The sequence below is a fragment of the Protopterus annectens genome, chromosome 4.part0 (genome assembly GCF_019279795.1).
Source record: "Protopterus annectens isolate FY-2018-M chromosome 4.part0, PAN1.0, whole genome shotgun sequence".
NCBI classification, from domain to species: domain Eukaryota; kingdom Metazoa; phylum Chordata; order Ceratodontiformes; family Protopteridae; genus Protopterus; species Protopterus annectens.
This window is the reverse complement of record NC_056733.1, coordinates 861,655,332-861,668,128: the sequence shown is the minus strand read 5'-3', so window position 1 is coordinate 861,668,128 and position 12,797 is coordinate 861,655,332. Positions and strand designations below refer to the sequence as shown.

General features: G+C 43.4%; 1 protein-coding gene across 1 annotated transcript in view; it reads right to left on the bottom strand.

The window, feature by feature from the left end:
- The window catches only part of LOC122800358 (POZ-, AT hook-, and zinc finger-containing protein 1-like), a 483,087-nt gene that overhangs the window by 338,928 nt on the left and 131,362 nt on the right, over positions 1-12,797 (bottom strand). Inside the window, exon 2 of the mRNA XM_044069808.1 lies at positions 9,622-9,793. Within this exon, the coding sequence (XP_043925743.1) occupies positions 9,622-9,793 (172 nt within the window). The remainder of the gene's footprint in view (positions 1-9,621; positions 9,794-12,797) is intronic.

Here is a 12,797-nt window from a genome sequence, read left to right as displayed (position 1 = left end):
CCCTTATAGACACCCGTGATACTTAAGGCCCAAAGGGTTTGGTGTGCAACTTGGTCGCTAGCCTAGTAACAGCCTACAAATCTATCAGTGCTTTTCTTTTTGCTCCTGGTGAGAGAAAGAGCACAGGAATGTTACACTGTTACCTTAATACTGATTACCAATCACTGGAAAGCCTGAAAACTGCATTTAAGGAATCAGCTCGGGATTAATGGTACTACTTTGCTCCTGCTGAGAAAAAGGGAGAGAGAAACATTAATCCCTAGTGGTCTTTGGTTTTACAGTGTGTATAGGACTTCAGTGAATGGTCTGGTTGCAGTTTTGGTGAGAAGCTCTCCATGGCCTTCATGCAGCTTGGCTTTATGATGTATTCAGCTGCTGTAGGTTTCATCCGGGGTTACCTACCAAGGGAAAACTATAATTAGTGTAATGAACTCAAAACATCAGAGTTTTATTACTTCTTCTTAGGAAGCAACTTGGGATTAGTGCTACTCCTTTGCTTCTGGTGAAAGAAGGAGCAAACAATCACCAGTTCCTATCTGCATTCAGCTGTGCTGAGACCAGCACTATCTCCACTACCAGACAGATAGTACCTCCACCACATGAAGTAGTCAACTCTTACTTAGCCACCTGGAACCATGTTTTGCACTTCCTAACAGTCTCTGTAGCCATTTTGGTTGAAGTGGGAATCCTGGGGCAAAGTAGCAATTGTCTCATATTTACCGGCACCCACTTACTACTTAAACTGACAGCGTGTGAGAGATTAATTAAATATTATTATTGGAGGCAAATAAGGAGTTGACATAATGGCTAAGGTCTTTGCCTCTCATGCACAAGGTCTGATCCTGACCTCCGACCAATGCCTGTATGGAGTTTGCTTGCTTTCCTTGCAACTCTGTGGGGTTCCTCCCACCTCCCAAAAACATGTAGTGTTTCCATCTCAAACTTGCACAAGAATGGAGTTGTGGGCAGCAGCACAGACTCTAGATGGTGCCCTGCAGGGAGAAGAGTTATACAGACCTCCAGCTTTGGATGTCTACTGCTATGTACAGTAACCTCAAGATAGGAGCACACAGATCACAGACTGTGCACCACGGCAAAGACAGACAATGGTGTACAATAGGTTTCTAGATGATTCAAATAGGCATGGGTATTTGCCTCTGATAACTGGGTTGGGGACCTGCCTACTCTGACCTACAACAGGGACCCATGCTAGAAAAGTAAGGTGTTCAAAACAATGGTGCATCCAGTACAGCTGTATGGTAAAGGAACCTGGGCGGCAAAGGCTGAGCAGTTGAGGAAGGCAGACATGATGGAGATGAATTGCTGGCCACAGGCGGTAGGATGTGCATCGTGGGACAAAGAAATGAGGACAGAGCAGAAGTCTAAGTAGCTCCAACTACTGAAAAAGTCAGAACAGATTACGATGGCTTAGGCACATTTGCAGTAAAGCAGAAGACAACCTGTTGTACATGACTTGGGTCAGATAAGAAGAAGGCAAGAGGAAATAAGAGTATCCAGCAAACAAGCAGATGGATTGTGTGAGAGATCACCTGTGAAAGTCAGGAACGAGTGCTGAAGAAGATAAAGAGTATGACAATGAATAGACAGAGATAGCAACAGTTGACATGACACACCAACCCAGAGTAGAAAATGGGAAAAGGGGGCAGGATGATGAATATGACGATGATGACTGGAGGCAAAGCTCTCACACAAAGTCATGACAAATAACATTCATGTTGTCAGTACCACGCAATATCACATTAATCTAATCATGAACAGCTCATACCAAACACACAGACCTATGTAAGATGACATTCTTAAAAGTAACCTATGTAAACCACAAAGGCTTCCAAAAAGTAATCTAAGAAACAGGTACCCTCAGCAACCTCAGTCTTTGGAGGAGTAATTTCTTTGGAATTTCAGAATAAGGGAGAAGAAAGGTAGCTAGGATCCCTGCACAAGTTATTTCTTTCTTCCAGTTTTTTGACCTCATCTGGGAGAGACTGGAGTCATAGCCAGGAAAGTCTTCTCAGCAGAGGACCAATGGCAGCAGCCCTGGAAGAAGCAGCTGCCACATTTTATCCACATTTAATTGCATCATATTCAACTTACAATCAGAATAAATCATATTTAGTCACTGTCTGGTAAATTAAGAACAAGTCTGGTCATGTTTTCAGAGACAGACAAGTACCCAATCAAGTATTCAGTAATTCACAGCACGGAATGTTAAGTTTGCTGAAGTATAAACTCCACCCCATACCTGTCCATTGCTTTACAACCTTTACTGTTGGGTATAACACTGAAAGATGGAAAAAGTTCTGATGGTCTAATCTGCAGAAACAACTACAGTGTCAGAAATGGGATTTTTGTAGAGTATATATGGATGTCAGGAACTCTGTGGTACCTGTCAAAACTTTTTGGGTGCAGGTGGTTGACAGACTGGAGCTACAGAAGCAGAAAGAAAAGTTTCTACTAAAGCTTACAGTACAGAAAGAATAGAAGTCTTGGGAACATCCATAATGTAACAGACTATTTCTTTTCTTGAGATTCAGAAAGCTGCATTTCCATCCCAGTTACAATGCTACGTCATCTTTTGGACTGCGTCTCTGAAGTACAGCTCTTTCTATCAATAATCAAAAGACAGAGTATCTTCAGGATCAGGCTGAAATCCCGACGGGGAATGCAACTGACAGGAATAGTCAAAGGGTTCAGAGTCTGAGGAAGAATATTCCTCAGTGGAATTCTCCCTCTTTCTTTTTGGAGGGGAAGACCATGTGAAAGGAAAAAAACTGTGGGGGCATCAATGCTATAAGAGCTATGAAAAAAACACTTAGAAAAATCCTGCAATTCCTGCTGTGGATTTCTGCTAAATGGTGTAGCATGAGAATGAAGATGTTTGTTTTTTTTTTTTTTTTTTTTTGGGGGGGGGGGGGTGAGGTTTGGGCTTCGAAAGAAACCAAACATGAAAGGCCCGGCACTGGATGTACTAAAGAACACCTTCTTGTAGACAAATTTCAGGAACACTGTCTCATTTAGAAATCAGAACATGTGCTTTTCCTTTCACAGCCTTAATGGTACTTGACTAGTCGGATAGGATGTACTGGACAGCTGTGCCTGCCAAGTGGGTTGCAACAAAGATTAAAGGTTCAGCGGTCAGAGAGTCTGTAGGATTATTGATGGCCTCAAAAGAAATCAGACACTGATATAAAACAGGAATCTGCTGTTGTGACATCTTCCTTCTGCTTTCTGTTTTGGCTGTGAAGGTACATCCAAGGCAGGAACTTCCAAGAACTTAGCAGCTTGTATTACAGCCTGTAATCATTTGTCTTCTTTAAATATCTGCTTAGAACGTAAACAGCTTAGGAGGGTTTTCAAAATGAAAGCCTGACAAATACAGGAATCCCTGATGTTATGTTCAAGTCCTAGGCAGAAGAGACACTGGGTATGCCTACACTTACATGGAATCTGCCTGTCACAGAAGCATTTGCCTCCCTTAGATGACATATAGAAAATGAGGGAGGGTCCCCAACAGACTGTTTAGCTTTCCTTCACAAAGACATTGGTTCATACAACTGAAAGACATGACTACAGATAGGTTCATAGGTTGGTACTAGGCTATTGGCCCTAGGGCCTATACAAGCCTAGCCATAAAAATTCCCTGGATATTTCTTCCCACAATATTTACTTCCCTGGACCACTGTCTAGCAGGGCGACTGACATGATCCCCGGGGTGAATTTCCTATCTCCCATCCAATCATCAAGGTTCCTTTTGAAGAGGGCCAAGGAGGCGCTCTGCTTGACATGTATGTGCAGTCTATTCCAGATTATGGGGAGTCTCTGGGTCAGGAACCTATCCCCCTCCAGCATGTTTTGTTCATTGTGATGACAAGGTTTAGATCCCTGGAGAGTGTGGCTCTGAGGGATTTGGATTTCTTTAAGTGGAGCATGTCCAACAGCTCAGGGTTTGACATGGCCTTGTATGTTAAGCAGAGATCGCCTCTGAGTAGATGATATGCCACAGAGTATAGCTGGAGTTTTTTTTTTTTTTTTTTAGACTGTCAGCAGATGGCATCTGCTTTAAGCTTGTGATTCTTTTATACGTTCATAGGTAGGTACTAGGCTATCGGCCCAAGGGCCTATGTAGGCCTAGCCAGCAAGGTACCATAGCTTACGCCACCCAAGGAAGTTATAATAAGTTATAAGTTTTAGTGAGGTATTTCTGTGACCATTCCAGCTGCTGCAGATGTCTTGTGAGGTACATACCAAACGGGTCATACTCTATAATGGGTCTAATGAGGGATGAGCACAGTGGGACAATGACCTTTTTTCTGGACGAAAAGCCCTTAGTGATAAGGTGTGCCACATAGGATTTCCTGACTGTTGTGGCGATGTGGTTATCGAAGGTGAGACCACTGTCCACCTGTGTCCCTAAGTCTCTCATCACACTTTTGATGTTTACTATGTGGTAATTCATGGGTACATGTTTTTTTCCAAAGGGGATAACTATACATTTATTGGCATTAAGCTTGAGCCCATGGCTCTGGCACCAGGCATCTGTTTCTGTAAGGCCCTTTTGTAGAATATCCACATCATTTGGGGATTCAACAATGGCTCCCAGTCTGCAGTCATCTGCGAACTTGGTTAGCCAGAGTCCCTTAGTGTTGGCCTGTACGTCAGGGAAGTAGATGCCAAACAAGAGTGGTCCCAGGGCTGAACGCTGAGGTACTCCACTTGTCACTTGTCTGGAGCTGGGTTTGAAGTCAGCTACTTTTACAGTCTGGGTTCTGTCAGTAAGCCAGTTGGCAGCCCATCGAGTGACGTAGGGATTTAAGCCCAGCTTAGTAAGTTTATCTATGATTCCAGAGTGAGGGATAGTCTCAAAGACCTTGGGCGAGGCCCAGATAGGCTGTGTGGACTGCTTTACCCTCGTCCACAACTCTGGAGACTGATTCGAAGAAGTCAGTCGGGTTCAGAAGACAAGATCGGCCCTTCACAAACCCAAACTGGGTGGGGTCCAGTGTTTGAAGGTTGCCAATGTCTTTGTTTATAAGTTCCATGATAATGTGTTCCATGTCCTTGCAGATCAGGCTCGTCAGACTGATGGGACGGTAGTTCTCGGGATCCAAGGTGGATCCCCCCCTTGTGGAGTGGGATAACTGTAGCTGTGAGCCACTCATTGGGCACGAAGCTTGAGGTGAGGCTATGATTAAACATGACACTTAGGTGAGGTGCCAGTTCATTTTGTAGTTCATGTAGTACACAGCCCGGGATGTCATCAGGTCCCATGGATGCTGTATTCTTAGCTTTGGAGAGTGCGGTTTCTACCTGTGTGGCTGTGATTACCGGAATTTGGCAATCGTTTGGTATTGAGATGGGCCCTTTAGGGGGTGAGAGGGGGGTGAAGCTGGCACTAAATCGATCTGCCAGGATATTGGCAATATCCTTGGGATCAGTATATTTAATGCCATTCTGCTGTAGCTCAGAGCAGATCTGAGCAATGTCATTTAGATTCCTGACTTAACTATATAATGTCTTGTGGTTGTCTTTGGAATTTTTGGCAATTTTATTTTCGTAACTAGCTTTTGAGGATTTTATGAGTGATCTCAGCTTCTTACTGAGGCTGGTGAGGGAGCTTTTTGCATCCTGGGATTTTCCTCTTTTCTGCAACAGTTTCTTCCTTCTGTTGTACAGTTTGTTTATAGCAGGGGACCACCAGATTGGCTTCCTTTTTTTGGAGGAGAGCATATTGGTTCTATTTGGGATGGCACGATTCATGCACGAGTGGATGTGCTAGTACAGTGCCTTGGTGTAGGATTCTGCAGTCGAACTTTCAGATCCCGTCTGCATGGGTGTCATGAAGTTTTCACTTCTGATTTCAGTAGCATGAAGTTGGCTTTGGAGAAGTTTTTTAAAGAGGTTTCCTTACTGGTAGGTGGGGGTGGGATGTGGATGTCATGGGTGATTTGCTTATGGTCAGACCTGACCAATGAGGGGGTGACCACTGGTGTGTAGAGCATCTTTCATGTTGGTAACAACCAGGTCTAGGATATTGGAGCCCCTGGTGGGACAATGGATTAGTTGATCGAGGGCATTGGGATTTATGAATTCCAACAACCGTTGGGAAAAGGAGTTGGTACCCGAGTAGTTTTCCCAGTTAATGGCAGGGTAGTTGAAATCATCCAGTATTAGGGTGTTTGGTTGTATCTTAATATTTTCCAGTATGTTTAGAAAGGTGTAGTGAGAATCTTGGGGCATGGTGGGGGATCTGTAGAAAGCTACAATTTGGACTGCAGTTTTACCTAGTGTTAGTTGCACCTGGAGAATATCAGATGCATTGTGTTGGGCAACTAGCCTGGAGGTGTGAATATGGACACTCCTCCACCTTTAGTGTTTCGGTCTTGGTTTTGCGGCCGAAAAGTGTGGGAAGAGTTGTAACCTGGTATTGCAGGGGTGCTCTCTGGAGGCTTGAACCAGGTTCTCAGTTACTTCACAGATATCGATGTTCTTCATTTTTAGGAGTTCCTCGAGAGAGTGCATTTTGAGGTTTAGGACTTCTAGCATTGAGTAGCATTACCTTCAGATTTTGCATGCTTATATCTGTTACGGTGGTGGTTTTGTCCTTTGAACATTGCCTAAAAAAGGCACTATAGGGGTGGCAAGAGCTTTAGCCAGTAACCTGAATCCCAGGGGTGGCAGGTGCAGGCCATCTCTGGCAAAGCATCGTGGTTTGTCGATCATGTCTTCCCAGGCAGACAGATACTGGATCCCCTATGAATGACACCAGAAGCTTAGCCAATTGTTAAAGTCAATCATTTTGTCCTTACACTGTGGTATCACTCTGGGCGAAGGCAGGATGCTACTCAGGGCTAGGGTCATACCTGCCTGGGCCACATGATCCGAGAGCTTTTCCATGTCTCTTTTCATGTATTTCAGGGAGGTACGTCTCAAGTTATTCATTCCAGCATGGACAATGACAGAGTCGTATTTGTACTTGCTGTGGAGTGACTTGAGTGCATGTGTTATGTGGTGGATCCTGGCACCCGACAGGCAGCTGACTGTAATTTTCTCTTTGTTCAGCCTGGTGAGTGGGACATCAGTGTGCCTGACTATAGAGTCACCTATGACTAAAATGTTGGGTATACTGACTTGCCTTAGGGGCTGTTGTTGGGTGGCACACTGGTGTTGTGAGCTATGTGTCACTTTGGTTGTGACTGGTGTATGTTTGCGTTTCGGCTTCGGAGGTCCTTGCTGCTTGAGCAGGTTTAATGTTAAGGGCCTCCACATAAGTGGGTTTAGTGTTGCTATGTGTGGGTGTTGATGGTGTGGGTTTTGAAGGGCTATGAGTTGCTTGAGGTGTAGTGCAGGTGTTAACCTTCTCCTCTTGACTGTCTAGCACAATCATGGCCGGAGAGAGCTTTGTTTCCAGTTTGGCTATGTAGGTGCATCTCTCGCAGGTTCTAGTGTTGGGTGGTAGGAGGAGAGGGTAGTCTGTGTACATGAGGCAGTTGCCGCATTGCCCCAGTATGCCCAGATTCACCAGGTGGACAGGAGAAATCACCGGAAGCTGACCCTTGGACGTGCCTGTTTAGGTGCTTTTTTTGTAAAGTATAACAGCTGTTTTCCCTTATCTTTGCAAGGTACTTTGCAATAATAGGCTGTTTAGTACCTACGATTAATTTCTCCTTATTGACAAGGAGAGTTGTGTGCTTCTATCAGTTTCAGGCTTCCTAGTGCTTTCCAGCAGGTTCAAGAGCAAGTGCTAGTCACAGGGATTCAGATTTTAGTGCTACTACTGAGAAACCAGCTAGTTCTAAGGGAAAATTTGAAGAGCAAACTTTCTGGCACCTGGAATAGTTTAACTGTAGCCTCGTGGTGCTGCACGATGCGAAAAATATGCAAACACACGTGTTTTTAAGCCAGAAAGTTGAAAGGAATAGAAATCAGTCCAAAAAGGCTAATAAAATTACAATTTCAGAGCTGGAAACCACTCCTTGAGTGTTAGATAGGCAGTACAATGCTCACCACTCCCACTGGTAAGCAGTAGGACTTCCCTGTACCACAGCAAGGTCTGGATAGCTCTGAACACAGAAAAAGTCCTGAGACAAGCAAAGCCTGGGATCTGGACTGGCTAGGAAAGGTGGGAAACAAGCAAACAAGATAGGTTTTTTTTGTTTGTTTGCTTAAAACAGGCTAAACAATGCAATAATACAGTAAATAAACACAGAAAAGGCTAACACACTTGAGTGTGTAGTCCTAAACAGTAAATGCAATTAAAACTCTACAAAATTAGCAATTAAAAACTTTTTAAATGAAGCAATGCTGCAACTGGTGGCAAGAAAGTTCGGCAATACTGTAGTTGAGGGCCTCACCAATTCCTTTCGTGCAGAAGTGGGCGTGTCGCAAATTGAGTGACAACCCGGTCTGCATATTACTTGGGGTTTTCGACAAACTGGCAATAAATTCTATATATATATATATATATATATATATATATATATATATATATATATATATATATAAACATTTTAGGTCGATTAAAACTTGTCATTATACACAATATGTGCATATCAAAGTTCAATCATGCTGCAATACCCTGTAATATTTAAAGACTTAACCCCACAACTGAGCAAAAGAAAGAAGAAGCGGTTACACTTCCGTACGATTGCATGCTGTACTGACAACACATAACTGTTCAAAGTGTCAATATGAGATTTTGGTGACTGTTTGACTATTAAAAGCACTGTGGCAATGGAAACACTTCCATAAATAAGCAGTTGGCAGTCCTCTTAAGAACTGAAATACCCCAAGGTCGAGAAAGTGTTTTTTTTTGCTTAAATGTCGGTTCAAGCCATAGCCAATTTACTTCAGTTTACTGTTATATTTACTGTCCTATTACAACATCAAGTTCACTTTTTTTTCCTTCGGTTGTACATTGGGAGGGAATGCATATTCATGAATGACAGATCACGGGGGTGGGTTTTGGACGTGGCTTGCTACTGCGTATCTGGTGAGGCCCTCAACTACAGTATCACCGAAAGTTCTGTGTATTTTCGTGCTCGTACATCCCTTAAGTATCGGGCACATAGTCCTTGCGGCTAGGTCTAATACTGGGCATACAGTGTGTGAGAAAGGACTGTCAGTGCTTTGGTATTCTGGCCAGATACCAGCACATAGTCCTTGCGGCTAGGTCTAATACTGGGCACACAGTGTGTGAGTAAGGACTGTTGGAGCTTTGCTATTCTGGCCAGATACCAGCACATAGTCCTTGCGGCTAGGTCTAATACTGGGCATACAGTGTGTGAGAAAGGACTGTCGGAGCTTTGCTATTCTGGCCAGCTGTATGGTATCCTTTGCAGGTTATATCCCATTTGTCAGCATTACTGCAATAGTAACCTAATGATGAACATCAGTAATTTCTACAAAATAACCAAAAAAAACGTTTATAAAAATGACAAATAAAAGGAAGGCTCTATAACCTACCATGCCATTCTATCTCAACATTAAATGAAATGTGTTTTTGCAGTTCATCAGCATGAATGATCTGCATTCTCCTTTCAAGATATGAGCTAGGTGAGAAATTTAAAGCATGTTAATCTTAAACAATGTGTTTTTATTCTCTACCTCTGTTACAGATGCCACAGAAGTTGGATGGTCCTTCGGTGTGCTTCTTTAAGTGATCTGCCATGTATGCTGCCCTCAGGTACTTGCCACACACTTGGCAAGGTATCTTCTCTTCATGGCATGCCAAGTGAGAGCGCAATCGATCCCGTGTTGCAAATGAAGCATTGCATGTCTGCAGAAGACAGAAAGGTGGAGAGGGTAAAATTAAACCCCTGAAACGAAGATGAAAAATACATAAAAGGTTTCTTAAGAACCATTGTTACTTGGTACAGGCTATCAGCAAGGCACAAACCATGCCAACAAAACACAACAAAATGAAAACAGAGGAGCCACATGAGCTAGTTAATGCATTACATAAAAAATCCTTCAATTCTAAAGTCGAAACGAAACAGGAAGCATACACATTTCATAGCTCAGTACACCTCTTGAGAAGACAATACTTCAAAAGGTATGAACTAGGACAAAATTTAAAAATCACAAAAAGCGATTACCATTTCCTGAATTTTAAATGTTCCTAATATTACTTAACCACACAAAAGAATACATGCATGTTTTACATTTTACAGGTGACACAAGAGTCCAGAATGAATGACACAAAGACAAAGACATCAGGAATAAGTACTCAGTAATGCTGGTAGCTTTATTTAATCAAAACGTATACAGTGACAGCTTTCAGTGTCATCCTCTTCCAGAAGTAATTAAGTGCAGAACTGATGGCTGTTCTTGACAGATTTACAAATGTCAAGATGTCATTCCTTTTCAGCCTACCTCATTCGATCAAACGCTCTTTTCTGAGGTAGTAAAGTAATGGGAAGGCAAAGCATATGAACACAATATTAAAAGCTGGATGCTGCAAAGGCACTTTCTGTACACAGGCGTGGCCTTCATATTAAAAATCAAAATTGCCATCACCTGATAAACAAGATACACCTGACACACACTGCACCTCCATCTTGGGAAATGATAGGGAGAAATAAATCAATCGAGAAGAATGTCCTATATAGTCAAGTACAGCCACCACAACTGACTATTGCCCAGGTCTCACTTGCTTTGAACTCTTCAGTGTCAGTTAAAAAATGGTGAGGGGAGTCACTCAGCTCTTAGGTTGCCATTTCTTGTGGATGGAGTTCCTTTACCAGAGGACTCGTGTCTGGTCCTTGTGATCACCCTTGCATGAGAATACTGAACAAGTTGTTGGAACTTAGGGAGGAATAACAGTTTTCCTCCCAACTGGCTGAAGAAAAAGGTCCTCTGACGGGTGTAAAAGCAAACTCCCAACGTAGGCAACATCTTGCCAACCTGCTCAGTCCTTGTCAAAGTGTCCTAAACTTTAGGTCCAACTAAGGTGGACCCATCAAAAGGGGCACTTACAAAGGCAGCCTTGAAGCACTACTTAAATTATACAGGAGCACCCAGGCATGGCCCTGGGCTGTAATGCCAGAGCCTGCTGCCCTGGCTATACCGTTTACCGAGTTGGATAAGAGATGACTGGAAATGTTGGAAATAGACAGCATGGAAGTCAACCAAGCCTCCACAGACCAGAGTCTCAAAAGTTGGCTAGATCATCAATGACTTGTCAACTTCAATAAACATTTCTCTCTGAATCCTGGTCAGGTGTGCCATATAGTTTAATACATGGATAAATGTGCAATTCCCAAAGTCTTTCCAACACTCGATTCCCTGTTCTGGTGATGCACTAATGCCCTTTCTTCTGAAAGCTCTTTTTGGTGGTTGCAGCTATTACAATGGCATCGACCTCAGGCTCTTTGTTCCAATGCGCCCTATCCCCGAGTGAACTAAAGGCTTCCTAGGGATAGGCTCCACCACGCTGGTTACTTTCCATATCCTCCTAAACCATCAGGTAAACAAGCATGTCAGAAGGGGTACCATGCAAGTTATGGATGCACCTGCGCCAAAGGTCTCAAGAAACGCTTACTCCTCAGAAGAGGGGGCTTCAGTAGTCAAACCACCCCTATTTCATCAAAGAGGTGTCGTCACAAAAAGATTTTGGGGACCTCCCCCCTCATCGATGTCAGAGTCTTCAGTCAATGATTCCTGAGGGGAACCCTCACAATAATGCTTCCAGTGTTCCACCGGAGCAGAGGAAACTGGGGGAGACAAAGATACGTCTTGACTGCCCTAGGTCTGGGGCTGCTCAAGACCTTGGGGTGCAGGGTGACCCTGAATAATGTGACACAAGACTGAAAATCCAGGTAGGCAAGAGTCATCAAGCTGGCTCCAATGCAAAGTTTGATTCACCAGCCCTTGAAGAGGACAGAAGCCTTTCTATGACCCTGGAAACAGGCAGTCAGGCAGATGACTCTGGGAAGGCCCTCCCCTGATCTGCAGATCTAGAAGGCACACGCATGCCAGCTGCCAACTCGGCCAGACCTGAAGCAGAGAAGTGAAACAAGCTGTCCTAGGCCAAAGCATTAGGGTGGGCAAGGATGGCTCTGAAAGCCTCAAAGTCAACCCCAACCCTTGGCTCCAGGATGCAGAAAGCCCCAACAGGGCCAGAGTAGAGTACAATAAGGATGACAGCAGAGATGAAGGCAGCCAAGCTGTTGGTGCTGATGAGGGAACCTCATGGATAGGAGACAGATCCAGAAAGTACAGTTGTGTAAGTAAACTTACCATACCAGTAGATGTTCGAATGTTCACTGGTGTGACAAAAGAAGGTACTGCCAGCACAGCTACCTGGAAATTTTGTAAATAATCATGTCATTTGTGAATATTAACATGATTTACATGCTTGTGTTACAAATGTATTAGAACTGTATGTCATATAAGATGGTTTGTACAGACATGTGCTGAAGAGATATTTTGTAGAGTACTGAGCTTAAAGATGTATCCATAGTGTACCCTACTGGAAAAGAACAGAAATGTATATAAACTACTGCAACTGTGTAAATGTATATATTTTAAAAGTGGAAACTGGTACACAGAAGGTTAACTTGTAAAACTTCAAAATAGTTAAAAATTAAATTATTTTACAACTGCACCATAAAATATGGTTTCAGTGCAGCAAAAACTCACGATGTCTAAAACTAGGGAGCCTTCTGCGCTGTCTTGTGTTTTGTCTTCCAGCAGCTGCAAAGATCTGAGGGTTATGTATTTTTCACAAGTAGATGCTAAAAGGCTGTCAGTTTCTAGCAATGGGGGTTTAGCTTGGGAAC